Genomic DNA, 16,444 nt, shown 5'->3' with positions numbered 1-16,444 from the left:
AACATGATCACAACATATATACAAGTCGGTCAAAATTAAGCCACACATATATATACAGCCAGTTAAGTCAGGTACAAACATAAACGATCCACCGAGGTATGGCCTTTCTAGTTCACCAAATCCTTTCTAACCTAGGCCCTCATATCATTCGTATCCGAGCGCAAGAATCCCATCTAAGATAATTCACAACTCGAGCCGGCCGGTCCCAAGAGTAAACCATCTTTATTTAGGATTCCTACCCGACATACACACCTAGCTTCCTCGAGTCCCATGATAATGATTCGTACACTTATCACATGCCCGGTTCATACGTTATGCTCAAACGAGCACTTAACCATATTCATGAAATTAGCACCACAACACCACTTGGCCCAGTCTCACTCCGCGCAGAGACCACGCGAAGTGGCTCTGATACCACTTGTGACAGCCCCACTTTCCCCTAAGGCGAACCAAAGGGGTTAGCGGACTGCCTGCCCAGCTCTCGCCAGGACTACGGATCAGATTATAGCTATCCGCTTCAATCCGGAACTTACAAACGCGCGTAAACAAATCAAAATAGTAAAATAACCCAGAATAAATTAAAATGAAATCCGGAGTCGGCCATGAATAGCAACCGACCCGTCAGAACCCAACCGAAATAGCTAACAAACATTCACATCTGAACTTTAGCGTTTACCAATCAAAATGACATACAAAAGTTTCAAAAGTTAATATATACACACGGTTTGCCAAATCAAAAACAAACGCCCCAAAAGTACACTTAGGGTTTTAATACATGAGCTATGCAAAAGATATGTTCAACTAGCTCAATTTGGCAGCCATTTGTCAAATCCAGACCAAAAGGGTTTATTTTCCTGTAAGGAAAACAAAAGGAACAGAACGGGGTGAGCTTGCGCTCAATGAGGTACCAAACAGATAGCATTAAAATCATGGCATGTCACGTTTAGCAAATCAAATCAAGTACACATGCCAGATGTAAAGCAAAGGAACCAATGATTCAAATCAGAAGGATACGGGTGGCTCTCAGGAGCCAAATTTCCAGCGCAATACTTGATCCAAACCGGTTGACTCTCCGTCAACGTATATAGAACCAATGCGTCCGTAGACCCCTCTTATCACCGAATTCCGTCCACCAAACACCCCTTTACCGGGCCCGCTCACCTCAAACGAACAAAATGGTAATACTCGAGTATACCCGGAATCAAGGGTCTCAATACCCAAAATCCCCGAACAGACTACCGTGGTTCGTTATCTAATCGTCCAGGCCCTTGCCGGCCCGACTCGAATAACTTAGCCACAGGATTGAGCTCATAGGTCATAGAAATCCGAACAGAAATCCGAACAGATGCAGACACAGATAACAGATTCAAATTTTGCATAGTAAATTGGCATATGAACAGACTAGAGAACGAGTGTGATAAAGTACACCCTCGTCTCGAACAAATAAACAGATTGCAGAGCAGAAATCAAGTTAAACAGCAATGGAGGGGAGTGGTACACTCACAGATTCAACTTCAAAAGTTTCACTTCAGATTGGCCTTAATCGCCAAGAAACCCTAAAATAATCAAAATAAACCAATTGAAGGTTTTACTTCCAGAATCGAGTAAACAGAATGCACATGTGAGGCTCGACTACTAGTCGTATGCCTCGCCAAATAAATACTAATGCAAGAATACAAAAACATGATTCCCTTGGAAACAAAAAGGTAGCATGAAGACCTAGGCGCAACCAACCTAAAAGCCGTTCATTCTACCAAAAGGCAAATCCAACTTAAAGGAACCAACGGCCTAGAAAATCGGGCAGCACTTCCCCTAAAATTCTTACTTTTCCAGCCATTAAGGCTTCATTATTTTCTTCAATCACAACCCAATAACACACAGATAAACATTTCATGTCAAGAGCCGTTCCATAGGCTCACAATATCATAAAACAAGAAACCATACCGAGCCATAAACAACACCAATTCACAACCCCAATAGGGTTTTATAAACATATACAAGCATGAAAGCAAACCAGAAATTAAGAAAGGGCTTTAAGCTAAGCCTTGATAAGAAAACCGGATTTGACCTCATAATGCGGTAATGGCACAACTCTCACTACAAATGTCGGATGGGGGTGTAAGACCCACCATTTCGAAGCTATGAAACAGGGCTACAACAATGTAGAAAGGCACTCAATCCAGTTCCTAGCTTAACTAGGTCAAAAGTGCAAAATACTAAACCAGAATTACCAAAACAGGTTTGCAAATCACCAAAAACTGTAATCAGTATATCTCAGTCCATACAAGTCCAATTGCCGAAATTCCAAAGGCATGTGTTAGCTAAGACATCTCGCTACATTTACTCAGAAGACACCAACTCCAAAATCCAAACCAATTCCAGTCAAAATGGCCCATTACTAACGCCGTTTTCGCATTCTGTCCAAAGCAGAACAGCTACAGTAATTTCGTCATAACTCATTCTACATGAATCCAAATGCCCTGAAATTTTACAGGCATCTCCATCACATCAATACCTACAACTTTCATGTTTTGAGCAAAGTCAAATTCGGCCTCTAACCCTATGATCAAAAACCGGACAGAATTGGGGAAATTAAGAACCCTAACTTTTCAATTTCACACCAAATCCCAAATTGATTGCATTTAACCACATTTCACATCCACTAGAGCCATTATAGTCCATTGCCAATCATCACAAACAACCACACCATCATAATCCACTTAAACCAGAAAAAACATCATAAAATGGAAAACTTCACCAAACCAATTCCAACCAAGATAAAAACCAGAAATTTCAGCACTCTTATCACTAGTAAGCACAACATAAGCATCATTAGGTGTAGTAGGGTGTGTCAAGCTTCACTTACCAAGAAACAAGAGAGAGGAGGATGTTGAACACCTTAATCCTTCAAACAAAGTTCACCAACACACTTACTATCACAAGGAGCAAAGTTTTTATGGAGTAGAACTAACTTAAGCACTTGATTTGGTGGATTTGGACTTGTTAGAAGCTTGAATGTTGAAGAGTTTTGTCTTCCTTGGAGCTTGAGAGGGCCGGCTATGGTGGAGAGAAAATGAGGGAATTTTAGTGAATTTTTTGAAGATATTTACTAGTTGGGTCAAAAGTCAAAAATTTGTCAAAAGGTGAATAGTGTTTCTTAAGTCATAACCAATGAGAAAGTGACATGTGGCATCTCATTAAAGGCATTCTTATCTTTCTTTTCTCTCTCACATCAATCACTTCACACACACTACTTATCTCTCAACACCCGATAAATTTCTCACAGTATCCGAAACTGAACCTTATTGGCCGAATTTTTCCGAACTTTTCGCACCAGTGGGTCCCACGTCCACTATTCACTCTTAATTTTCTAAAACTTCTCCAATGCTAGAAAAATCATCTTAAAACTATAATTGCTCATAAAATCCACTAAGAAAATATTTCGAAGCCAGAAAATGCAGGAAACATGCAATTAAGGGGAAATAAACCCTAGGAAAATATTAGGGTTTTACGGGTTCTCACAAGAGCCAACAAATACTTCCAGATCTAGGGAGTGGAAGAGGAGCTAAAATCTAATCTGGCTCAACTGCATCTCAAGGGGAAGGCAGACATCTGGTTCCATGGAATGTACCATGGAAGAGCTGAAGTTCCTTGGGAGGAGCTGTCCAGGGCCATTTGCGAGAGGTTTGGAGGAGGAACACCAGAAGAGACCATAGAAGAATTCAATAAGCTGACTCAGACAGGGAGTGTGACTAACTACCTGGAAAAATTTGAACTACTCAAATCCCTGGTAATGCCTCTACTACCCAACCAACCTGACTCTTATTATAAATCCTATTTTTTGAGTGGCTTGAAGGGTGAGATTGTAAACATGGTGAGAATGGCTAGACCTCACACTTTAGTAGATACTATAGAAGCTGCTAAGCTGCAGGAGAAGAATTTAGAAGTTATAAGGAAGGCACAGAGGGCACTACCCCACGGAGCCCCATACAATTCCAACTCCCTGGGAAACAGCAGGCCAAACCCTGCCCCACAACTGAGGAACAAATGGCACCATGAAGGTTCTAGGGTACTCAGGGACAATGACCACAGGGGGCACAAGGCAGGGGGAAACACAGCAGACAAATTCAGGAAAATTTCTCCCACAGAATTCAACTACAGGAGGGAGAAGGGGTTATGCTACAAGTGTGCAGAACCTTACACTTTAGGCCACATCTGCAAGCAAGCTCAGATCCAGTATATCTTGGAGGATGAACCAACTGAGCTAATTGAAGTAGCTGAAGGGGGAATGGATGAAGGAGAAGAGTTTTGTGACTGTATTGAGAGAGGAATCAGTAATGAAAGGATAGAGGTTTCAATCCACACATTGTCTGGAGGAAATGGACACAGCACCTTTAAGCTAAAGGGGGTACTTGCAGGAAGGGAACTCCTAATTCTGGTTGACAGTGGCAGCACCCATTGTTTTTTGGATGAAAGGGTGGCTTCTCACCTACAACTGCAGGTGACAGGAACTCCCCTGGTAGTTAGAGTGGCTAATGGGGAAAGGTTGGAGTCTAGACAACTCAGCAGACCACTGAATTGGAAGATACAGGGACATGAGTTCCAGCACCACTTCAACACTTTGCAATTGGGGAGCTGTGATATGGTGCTGGGGGTAGATTGGCTGGCCAGATACAGCCCCATCGAATTTGACTTCAACCAGATGAGCATGAGGTTCTCAAAAGGGAAGGAGGAAGTGGAGCAGAAGGGTGAATCTAATAAGCTAAAGCTGACAGCCATTAAAGGAAGCAAGTTGGTGAAGTGGAGGAGGAAGCAAGAATATGGAGTAACTGCACTTCTCACCATAATGGAGGAAGGACAGGAAGGACAGGAAGAGGTGCCAACAGGAGTGAAACGGATGCTAAACCAGTACCAGGATATATTTGCTGAACCACAGGGCCTACCTCCTCCTAGGAGTCATGACCATGGGATACCACTCAAAGAAGGTGCCAGATCATTCCAAATCAGGCCCTACAGATGCCCTTATGTGCAGAAGTCAGAAATAGAGAGACTGGTCAGGGAAATGCTACAAATGGGAATTATACAGCCTAGCAATAGTTCCTTTGCCTCTCCAGTCCTGTTAGTCAAAAAGAAGGATGGAAGCTGGAGGTTTTGTGTGGACTACAGGCAACTCAATGAGCTCACAGTGAAGGATAAGTTTCCAATGCCTCTGATTGATGAGCTGATTGACGAATTACATGGATCCAGGTACTTCACTAAAATTGATCTAAGGGCAGGTTACCATCAGATCAGGGTCAAACTGGAGGACAGACACAAGACTGCATTCAGGACTCATCAGGGACTATACGAATTCAAGGTGATGCCATTTGGACTAACTAATGCCCCTGCTACTTTTCAGAGTTTAATGAACCAAGTTTTCAAGGAGCAATTGAGGAAATTTGTGATAGTGTTCTTTGATGACATCTTGGTGTACAGCCCCACACTGGAAACTCATCTCCAACATGTAGCAGTAGTTTTGGACCTATTAAGACAGCACCAACTGTTTGCAAAACAGAGCAAATGCTACTTTGCACAGACTCAAATTGAGTACCTGGGCCATATAATCACTGCTGAAGGAGTGCAGGCAGATCCTAAGAAAATTGAAGGGATGATGAACTGGCCACGGCCTGGAAATGTGAAGCAACTAAAGGGGTTTCTAGGATTGACAGGCTACTACAGGAAATTTGTAAGGGGTTATGGTTCCATTGCCAAACCTCTGACAACATTGCTGAAAAAGGGGGGATTCCATTGGAATGAGGAGGCTGAGGAAGCATTCCAGAGGCTTAAGATGGCAATGTGCAGCACACCTGTGCTAGCCTTGCCAGATTTCAACAAGACATTCATCATAGAAACAGATGCATGCTATGGAGGGATTGGAGCAGTGCTTATGCAAGACAGGAGGCCTATTGCTTATTTAAGTCAGAGCTTAGGAGCAAAGAACTTGGGACTGTCCATTTATGAGAATGAGCTTTTGGCACTGGTTACTGCAGTTACCAAGTGGAGACATTACTTGGAAGGACATCACTTCACCATCAGGACAGATCACCAGAGCCTCAAGTATTTGCTTGAACAAAGGGTCACTACTCCACTCCAACAGAAGTGGCTTACTAAGCTATTGGGATTAAGCTATGAAATTCAATACAAAAAGGGCAGAGAGAATGTTGTTGCAGATGCACTATCTAGGAGAAGCAGCAAGGAATGAGGAGAGATTGCAGAAATGACATGTGTCATTCCTGAGTGGGTCAAGGAGGTGGAGGAAAGCTATCAAGGAGATGTAGAAGTTCAGGAGATGATCAAGAGTCTGATTCTCTCACCAGGGTCTCTACAGAACTACTCCTATCAAAATGGGATAGTCAAATACAAGGGTAGGGTGGTAGTAGGAAAAGGAGGTCAAATCAGGAGGAAAATCATCACTGCCATCCATGATTCACAGCTAGGAGGCCACTCTGGTATACAAGCTAGCTATCTGAGGGCCAAGCAGTTCTTCCACTGGCCAGGGATGTATAAGGAAGTCAAGGATACAGTACTGCAGTGTGACACCTGTAGGAGATGCAAGGACGAACATGTTGCCTATCCTGGTCTCCTGCAGCCACTTCCCACACCACAGTACTCCTGGAGTCATGTCACCATGGATTTTATTGAGGGATTGCCTACCTCAGAAAGGAAAGACACAATAATGGTCTCAGTGGATAAGTTCACTAAGTATGCTCACTTCACCAGTCTGACTCATCCTTTTGATGCCCCAACAGTGGCCAGAGTCTTCCTGGATCAAGTTTGTAGGCTACATGGAATGCCACTAAGCATGTTGTCAGACAGAGATAAGGTATTTACCAGTCAATTCTCGACAGAATTATTCTCACTAATGGGGACTGAACTATGCTTAAGTACTGCCTATCACCCTCAAACAGATGGTCAATCTGAGAGAGTGAATCAGGTACTGGAAATGTATCTACGATGCATGACACATCAGGAGCCCAAGAGGTGGAATGCCTGGCTATCAATGGCAGAATGGTGGTATAACACCACTTATCACACTGTCATACAGATGAGCCCCTTTGAAGCATTATATGGAATGAAACCACCTCAACTAGCTTTGGGTGTATATTCACACTCTAAGGTAGCTACAGTGGCAGATCACTTACAAGAAAGGGAGAGGATCGAAGGATTACTTAAGAAGAACCTGGAGGAGGCCAAAAACAGGATGAAGGTCTATGCTGATAGAAGGAGGATTGAAAGGGAATTTGAGGTTGGAGATTGGGTGTACCTTAGGCTGCAACCTTACAGGCAAAACTCTGTGGAGATGAGAAGCAACACCAAATTATCAGCAAGGTACTTTGGACCTTATCAAGTAATTCAAAAAATAGGAAAGGTAGCCTACAAACTTCAGCTCCCAGCTTCATCAAAAATACACCCAGTTTTTCATGTTTCACTGCTAAAGAGGAAGATAGGACAGAAGGTGGTTACAGTACTACAATTGCCAGACACAAATGAGAAGGGTCACTTCAGGATAGAGCCAACAGCTGTGCTAGATCGAAGGATTGTTAAGAAAAAGAATGCAGCAGCAGTCCAATGGTTGGTTCAGTGGTGGGGAACCTCTCCTGCAGAAGCAACGTGGGAAGATGCAGAAGTGATAGAACGCAAATTTCCAGAATTCCAATCTTGAGGCCAAGATTTAATTGCAGGGGAAGCTATTGTCATGAAGTCAAACGGAAGGCATGAAGACAGAGTAAGGGAAGGCGCGAAATGGGTAGAAGAAGCAAAGGAAAGCGTTGTTTCAAGACCACGCCTTTAGCTGGAAGATGATTCTGCAACAGACGCACATGAAGAATAACAAACTTTCAAATCAGCTGCAACAGTTTCTCAGCCACTTGGTCACGTCAATTGGAAGCTACGAAGTTGGTTATCAGCTGATTATCTATAAATAAGATAGATTGAATGTAATAGACAGGCAATTTTCGTGTAATATCAACAGAGATTGGGCTGAGCCCTTTCTGTTTCTTTTTCCCCAATTCCTTCAATCTTGTTCATCCTCTTAACTTTTCCCGCCCTTTCTGTATCTCTTAATTCTTACATCAATTACAGCTATCTGAGTTAATTCCGCACTTTAGCTTTTCAATTGATTGATTATTATCCAGTTGAATTGTTCATTTCTGTTATTGGATCCGAGATTTCCGCATAGCTCAGTCTGGTACCATTACACTTTCTTTTCTCCATTTTTCTGATCGTAGTTATTTTCCCTCTTTTTGGGAAATATTTTGTTGTTTGCCACGGTTAAAATTTTCACGGGGCACAAATTTACTAGGATCACATCCACGGCTGAGGCCACATCCACGGCCTCCTCTACGGCCACGTCCACGACCTCGACCAGAATTTTGAAACTGAGTCGCATTCGCTTCAGGGATGGACTTGCACCAGTTGATCGGGACTCATGATTGTTCAGCAATAATTCATTGTTTTGTTCAGCCAAGAGAAGACATGCAATAAGTTCAGAATATTTTTTAAATCCCTTCTCTCGATATTACTGCTGCAGGAGCATGTTAGAGACATGAAAAGTAGAAAATGTTTTCTTTAACATATCTTCATCAGTGACTTTTTTGCCACATAATGATAATTGAGAAGTGATTCTGAACATGGCTGAATTATATTCGTTGACAGATTTAAAATCTTGCAGCCGTAAGTGAAGCCAATCATATCGGGCTTTTGGAAGAACGACCAACTTCAGGTGGTCAAATCTTTCTTTCAAATCTCGCCAAAGAACAAGAGGGTCTTTAACAGTAAGATACTCTATTTTTAATCCTTCATCTAAATGATGACGAAGAAAAATTATAGCTTTGGCACGGTCTTGGTTTGAGAATTCATTTTTTTTCCACAATAGTATTACCAAGACCCATTGCTTCAAGATGAATTTCAACATATAATACCCATGATAAATAATTTTTTTCAGAAATATCAAGAGGTACGAACTCTTGTTTTGTAAGATTAGCCATAAAAAATTGAAATAAGTTTTGAATTAGAAATTTACCTCAGAATTTTCTTGAAGAAATATGGGCAGAATTTCGACAAAATCTTGTGCTTCACCTTTGTTCAAGGTAGAGCCTCCGTTTTCATCTTTTGCTCAAAAGTAGAGGTTTCGTGCTGATAACGTGTTGTAAAACTAATAAACTATTATAGTATGAATAGAGATATTAGAGAAAGAAGTAGAGAAAGAGAGAATGATATTCTTATATTCCAACCAATACAAAAGTCCCACAAAGGGTGTCAATGTACCTCTATATATAGGTACTACAAGGGTAAAGGTACATTAATCCTATTAAACACCCACTACTACAAGAATATGAAGAAACTTATGAAACGGTTTCTCCACTACATGAATAGATTTATGGATTGTAACTTCTATACATAATTTAGCCATAAAACATGAATTAATCCTCTTGGGAATACAAAGAGACATCCACACTTTTAGTTATTTCACAACATGGTGGTGTACTTTTTGGCTTATAGATTGGCTGGACAGGAGTTTTTTTGGACAAAAATTAAATTTTTGGTGAGGTATTTAGGTCCCAATGAGCATCCAAGTATGTCTCAAAAATTCCCATCAGTTGATGGGCGTAGATGGGATTAGTCCCATATTAGGTCCAACCTTAAAATTAGTAAATCTATAGTGCCTATGATCCTTTGGGTATGGGAAGCCTATTGGGACTTGAGACAGATTGCCATATCTAAAAAACATACCTTTTCGTTTACTTCTTATTCAATTTAGAAGTGGTAAATAAATAATGTATAATTTCAGAAACTTTCCCATGATTAAAATATCGATAATTTTAGAAACATCTTCTTTTGACAATTTCACTTGGTACTCTCGAATTTTAAAAAATTTCATGATTTTTTATATAATTTGCAACCCATTTTAAAATATAATATTAAATAATTCATTTTTGGAGAGTAAATATAATCTCAATCATACTTTAACTAGTTTAACATTTTTTATACGAGCTATTGACACACCAATGTTAAAGAGTTTTTTTATCTCATTTTCATCTTAACATTTCTTATTCGAACCAATGACACAACAATTATCAAAATATTTTTCGATCTTGTTATCAACTTTTAGATTTTTATTAAAGAACTATATTGATCAATTAAAAAAATTAAGAGACACAACTTTAAAACTTTACATTTGAATATAAAACTTTAAATTTTGCAGGGAAAAAAAAACATTAACAAAGCAAATAAACCCTATAAATATTTCCAATTTTTAAAAGTCTTGCAAGGAGCAGAAGAAGCTGAGTAGTTAACCACTTCCTCAACACTCTCCTTTCATCATGTTCCATTACCCAACATTTCTCACCCAACCCACCCATTAAAGCTCCCACTTAATTCCCCGTTATTTTTTTTTATTTTGGCTGAGAAAAATCAGTATTTGTAATATCATTTTTATATATAGATTAGGGCTCTTTAATTGATTAGTTGTTGTAATTTCGCTAATTTCTGGTGATGATCAATGTCAAAATTGAGGGGAATCTCCTCGATCGCTCCGGTAGGAGGAGCTGACGCCGGCGAAGGGGATCATCAATATATAATCTTCCGGTGGTATCACGGCTTGTTCTTCCCTTCCTCCTCTCCCTCCTCTTGCCATGGATTCTGGCATAACGCGGCTCTTGTAGTGCCGTCGGCGTTGTTTATAGCGTACCTAGGGTTTCAGGCGAAGCGGAATATCAAGAAGCTTGGACATGGCAGGTCTTACGTCATGATTGTGTATTATGTTCTCCTTTGGTTCGCTGCTGTTCTTAATCTCGCTTGGTCCTCTTTTCAGGTTGCTTTTTTCGTTTTCTTTAATGTTTTTTGTTGATAGTTATTGGAAAAAGTTTAGAACTTGTGCTGGTCAATTTGGTGATGATAGTGAAATTGGCATCCTTGCTGGTCTGCTAATTGGCATAGTTGATAAATTTTTTTTTTCTGGTCACCATTTTCTGTTGTGTTAATGAGAAAATGGAAACGGTTGAGTTAAATAGTTATCTGTCTGTCTGTGAGAATTTTTTTTTCTGTCTATGAGGATTTTAATGATGTTAAGAGTGTGGAACTGCTAAAGACAAATGAAGGGAAAAAAATCATTTTGCATGTTTTAGAGTCGGAGTCTGCCAGTTTATCTTGATGTACCTGATAAAGATTGTATATTTAGTGAAATGACACTAATCTGGGGATTAACTTTTTGATTTAATTAATAAACTTGGCCTACACGATGAACTATACAAACTTTTATGCTTTAAATTAAGTTGAAATTTTTTGTTGGTTTTGTGAAAATGGTTGCTCGCTCACGCGTACAGAAAAGTAAGTCTGTAGAGCCATAAACTGAGTGTACGGTCAGCAAATAAGTTTAGTATTGTTTCTCTGTGCTTTTTGGTTTAAAGCTCTGTCTTTAGTTCTCCTGAGGTGAATGTAGATGGATATATGAATATTTTGTGCAAAATTTATTTCAAATGGTTAAACTCTATTGCAGCCTAATAAAAGTTGCTGGTGTAACTTATGCCTTTAATATGAGTTTTTCTTACCTGCATGGTTGGCGGGTGACTTGATCATTTCAAAGTAGTAGGTTTTGAGATCTTCTCTCTTAATGTGTTATTATGGGAGAAAATTTTGTCTGTTTTATAAGCGCTGTATTCAAATGTTGAGTTAAATGATTATGAAATAACAGGTATGGCAGTGTGTTCCTGGGAAAGATGTTGCTTGGAACCTATTGTCATTATCCACAGCTTCTATATTGCTGTGTCTGGAAATTAGCATAGTGGCTTTTTTGCTTCAAGACAATTATGTTAGTGGCTTGGAGACTCTAGCACATACTTTCATGGTTTCGGGTGCCATTGTTGGTGTAGATGTTTTTGTCAAGGTAACACTTATTTGTTTCTCATCAAACAACTCCTTTCAGTATATACTTCATACAGGAATTCCCATTCATTTTCTTCAGTGTGACTGCTAATTAGTGATTTCTTTTCATCTTACTCAGGCATTCATTGTCTAGCTTCACTTTCCTCCCCCCAAAAGAAATATTTTTCCCCTTTTATCTTCGTCAGGCTTATGAAACTTCTGATATCCTCCAAGAGAAACTTCTGATGTCCTCCATTTTCCCATTAAGGATACCTGCTTCTCCAAAATTCACTCAAAAATAACGACAGTCAATAAGTAGTTTAATAAAAGCTTATAATTAGATATGTACACATATTTACCAAGATATATGTGTGCATATCTGTCTCTAGCACTTTTATAGAGCTCTATGGTCAAGGAGAAAGATCCAAATTGGAAGTATATAATATATCAGTACACACAACTAAGGAAGGCAGACAAAGTACAGATGGGGAAAAATGGAAGGGAGAGGCCAAGACACAACATTAACAACTTTTGTCAGGATTTACAAAATTGTGCGTTTGATCCACTTTGTCGGGAGTTGGCAAGGCTGTAAGCCGGTGAGTTAAGGTTTCATGAACCTGGTATTGATGTGGAATTGCAATGTCAGGTCACTTGTGAAAATGGATTTCCTCTGCCCCTTGGATACAGCTTTAGTTTTACCAAATAAAGGAAAATGGGTAATAAACAAAAAACATTGAGCTCTTTGGTGCAAAAAAAATGAAGGCAAATAATTTTGGTCTGAATTCCCTCAAATCTTTTGTGACCCAACATTATGTACCCTATGATGGGTTTCCATTTCTCAAGACTCATAATCCCTTGCTTTGTCCAATATATCCAGTAATACTTGTTTGCAGATGAGGATTTTCGATCTCGTAGGAGCGATTTTATATTCTGCAATCTAGTAAATTAAACATAACAATGTAAGCATGCCCCTTTTTTAAATCATCTATTTAGATACGATTACTCCTTTTGCCACATTGGTTTCAGCTGGGATGTCTCGGAAGCTTTTTTTTGCCATTCTTTTTATTGACATTGCAATTAGGAGGTAGGGGCTTGGAAAATGGATTAATGCATAGTTATCTTTTTAAGTTTTTTCATATGGCGTATACAGCTTCTATGTTTCATTTGTCTGCTTATGCCATATAATAGGTCTTCTAAGCTAAAACTAGACTTGTTATGCCACATAATGGGTCTCTATCCTCATTCTGCTTACCTCTTCCTTCATGCAAAGGTTCCAAATTCTACTATCATCACTAAATCCATCCTGATATCGTCTTACCCTCTTCCTCCTTCAAGGGTTTACTATTGCGCTGTTGTACTTGAGTATCTGAACCCGTGCATGTAGCTTCCAGATTAACAAATTAGAAATGAGGAAAAAATAAGAAAGGAGAGATTTGTCACTACCATTCCATTAAATTTTTTCCTTTCCTGGCAGGTAATATGTATATTTGGACTTGGGGTTCCACTCTTCATTGATGTAGAAATTACACATAGAGGAAAATGGTTCATCTGGTTCACCTACAGACTAGTGCTTTCAGCTGTTTATGCTTATATATTGTTTGTGCATTATTCAAAGTGGAGAGATAAGCTGCCACGTAAGTCTAATTCTTCTAGTGTTTGGTACTGTTTCTTCTTCTCTTTCTTTTTGTGATTCATTTTAGCTAACATAATCTATACCCTCTTTTTCTTGCAAATCTTGCAGCAAAACCGGCATTCTATAATTATGTTATTATGTTGTTCATCTTTAATGCAATAGCATTATGTGCATGCGGATTTGCTGGTATTGGTGCTGGCTTTGGACTTTGGTAAAGTATCATTTCGGAATCGAGTAGAAAATTTTGTATTCCAATTTGACATAGCTCACTGAAATTTAATGTTTTACAAAACCTTCCCTTTTATTTACAGGCTGTACAATTTTTCTGTCGTATGCTATCACTCCCTTTATCTTCCTTTTCTGTATGTTACTTTCCTGGCCGACTTTTTCGAGGTAATATTGTGCGCTCTCTATTTGGTGGAGTTGCTTTAGACGTTGTGCGAGGCTCAGTCATATTTAATATCCCTCTATTAATGCTATTCACAGGAAGAAGATTGGCTTCTAGATAATGCATACTATTCAGAGATGAAAGACGCGGGATTTTTTGACGCAGAATGGGATTAGGTAACTTGTTAACTTGTAAATGACAATGGCTTTGGATAGTCCTTGTAAATAGATGCTGGCTAACGACTACCCTACTGCTGCTGCTAAGAATTGTAGGAAATCCACAGAAGTATCGCTTCTTATTGAATAATGTAATGTTTAATGTTTTTCTTGTCACGTCTTAAGTCATAAATAAAGTGACCTTGCCATGTAAAATTTGTTAATCACCTCTTAGAACTTTACTAACAATTTGAGCATTGCCTGTAGTTGCAATTACCATTTATTTATCTTTTTACATGTTACTATCCAAGAAAAAGATTGGCCAGTTTTCCCAGCTGCTTGTTCAACGTTATTGTCCTTAGTTTACAGCTAACCCCCACCATCCCAATTTGGTGATAAATCAGGGCTTTTTTTTTTTTTTTTTAATAAAAAAGTGAGTGGTGGTGGCGGCCTGGTGGGGAAGAACCAAGGGGATAGAGTAGTGATGACTCTACTACAACTGGGGATTCCTTGGACAATTCCCACCGGGTAGTGATCAGCTATGACTTCCACAAATTAGGTTGTGTTTGTGTTTGGATTGCAATTTTTTTGAAATTTTCATAGAAAATATACTGTACCAATTTAATATGTAATGCAAAAAGATTATTGAAAAATGTATTCATAAAAAATATAAAGATTTTTTGGTAGAAATTTCCTTTTCAAACGAGGCTTTAAGGTTTCTTTGAACAGTTCCATTCCGTTTGACGATTGCAAAAGCCATACAAGTGAACAGTCCTATTCCAGTTGCCGATGCCAATTGCCATAAAAATGCAAGGGTAAAATTTTTCGTGCTGCATTGCTAAATGATTACAACTTTTAATGAACCAATTTTTCAACAAAAAGCCTTATACAATAGTAAACAGCAATTCACTCCAGTCCTAACACATTCCTACGAGGTTAACTAAAACTGACACTGAGGTGGACAAAAATGGGGGGCCAGAGGTTTAAATAGGATGAGATGAGAAGCCCTGTACCATAATAACAACAAATGGCCCAAAAAGGATTGGCTGAAACCAGCAATGAGCTGGACAAAAAGGACTGGAAAGAGGCAAAATAGGATGAAAAGATGTTCATCACACAGTTGCCCTGATCTTCAAACATTACCAGAACAGTTAAACGGACTTTTCAAGGAGACATTTGTGTATATACATATACAGCAGAGAATCAACCGCTCCCAAGAGTCAAATCAGATTCATCTTAGACGATTAAGCAATTTCTTCAATGGGATACTCTTGTTCATACCCCAAATAACAATCTGAAACCAGAATCAGCTTCATCTCCTGAAAAAAATGAAGCCACTCCATATTAAAATAGTGCAGAAGGAGATTCCAGATGGAATAGAAGACATCACGAGTAAAATGGCCTAAACATGAAGCATGACCTTTTCATGTAACACAGGAATGGTAAAATCAATAAGCCAAGATATCAGAATATTCCTTTGTTTACTGATCATATGTTCTTTTTACTGTGCTCATAGGTTGCAAATAATGACAGTAAACTCTCAAACTTCTCCACCATTCACCAGATCTTCAGAAGTAACTGAATAAGCAGCACTTGCCAAGGGACAGACAGAGAGCATTTTCAGTTAAGAATATGTGCAAACCTGCAAGTTGACTTGAGTTGATGGTATCTCCATGCGTGTCACCAAACGATCTGAGAAAGACACCCTCTTCAAAGCATATAATTCAGAGGTAGAAGTGTCACCAAGAACCAACCACCATGCTTCATTTTTTACCTGTAAGAATGACTGTCAAAACTTGTTGCACTATAGATCATCCACCATCAAACAATGTAAGCTGGTACCTTGGGAAACCGAGGAGTAAAAGCCCTTGATGTTCTATGATGGGTATTTGTTTTTTCTACTCTGATGTTCAGATTAAAACCATTGGAAATCTCAGATGAATTGCTATCAGAATTCCTTCTCTCAACTTTCAAATGCACTCGAATACGAGGCAAATGCTGTAGATCCTGTAAAAATTATATGAATTCAATTTAAGCACATGCACAAAAACTTAGGGCCAAAAGGAAGGTATGCTTATTAATTATGATTGAGTGTTCAACAAACAAATCCACCACTGATGCAAAGTAGATTACGTGACTCAAATGGCTGTTATTATTACAAAGAAGCCTCCATAATTAACAGATTTCAGAACTGGTTAGTGTCAAGTGGAGGAAGATGACTTGACTGGAATAGACAAATGTAGTATCTACCAAGCAAATATTTGGGCTCATGTTCAGCACATGGAAATACATGAGGAAAAAGATAACATTAATGCCATGGGATGGGAAGAGAGACATGGCACCAAGTTTAAAATACAGCTAGGCCCC

General features: G+C 39.2%; 2 protein-coding genes across 3 annotated transcripts in view; one reads left to right on the top strand and one right to left on the bottom strand.

The window, feature by feature from the left end:
* The first annotated feature begins 10,322 nt into the window (after positions 1-10,322).
* On the top strand, positions 10,323-14,374 carry LOC113768203 (transmembrane protein adipocyte-associated 1 homolog). Its single transcript, XM_027312468.1, has 6 exons — positions 10,323-10,852; positions 11,732-11,923; positions 13,376-13,535; positions 13,643-13,745; positions 13,846-13,927; positions 14,021-14,374. The coding sequence occupies exons 1-6, from the start codon at positions 10,541-10,543 to the stop codon at positions 14,096-14,098; spliced, it is 927 nt and encodes a 308-aa protein (XP_027168269.1). The 5' UTR covers positions 10,323-10,540; the 3' UTR covers positions 14,099-14,374.
* Positions 14,375-14,888: 514 nt separating this feature from the next.
* Positions 14,889-16,444, bottom strand: part of LOC113768008 (DExH-box ATP-dependent RNA helicase DExH14) — a 36,880-nt gene continuing 35,324 nt past the window's right edge. For both annotated transcript variants that reach the window (XM_027312220.1, XM_027312221.1), the window contains 3 exons: positions 15,920-16,084; positions 15,720-15,851; positions 14,889-15,396 (listed from right to left, as the gene is read on the bottom strand). In XM_027312220.1, coding sequence (XP_027168021.1) covers positions 15,322-15,396; positions 15,720-15,851; positions 15,920-16,084 — 372 coding nt within the window. In that variant the 3' untranslated portion in view covers positions 14,889-15,321. The remainder of the gene's footprint in view (positions 15,397-15,719; positions 15,852-15,919; positions 16,085-16,444) is intronic.

Source organism: Coffea eugenioides, chromosome 4 (assembly GCF_003713205.1).
Source record: "Coffea eugenioides isolate CCC68of chromosome 4, Ceug_1.0, whole genome shotgun sequence".
NCBI lineage: Eukaryota > Viridiplantae > Streptophyta > Magnoliopsida > Gentianales > Rubiaceae > Coffea > Coffea eugenioides.
This window is presented reverse-complemented; position numbering and strand designations above follow the sequence as displayed.

Bases quoted from the DNA above. Each gene is read 5' to 3' on its own strand.
- LOC113768203 (XM_027312468.1), top strand. From the start codon at position 10,541: ATGTCAAAATTGAGGGGAATCTCCTCGATCGCTCCGGTAGGAGGAGCT. The intron at 13,536-13,642 runs GTAAGTCTAATT...CAAATCTTGCAG, and splicing joins GTGGAGAGATAAGCTGCCAC to CAAAACCGGCATTCTATAAT. The intron at 13,746-13,845 runs GTAAAGTATCAT...TTTTATTTACAG, and splicing joins GGTGCTGGCTTTGGACTTTG to GCTGTACAATTTTTCTGTCG.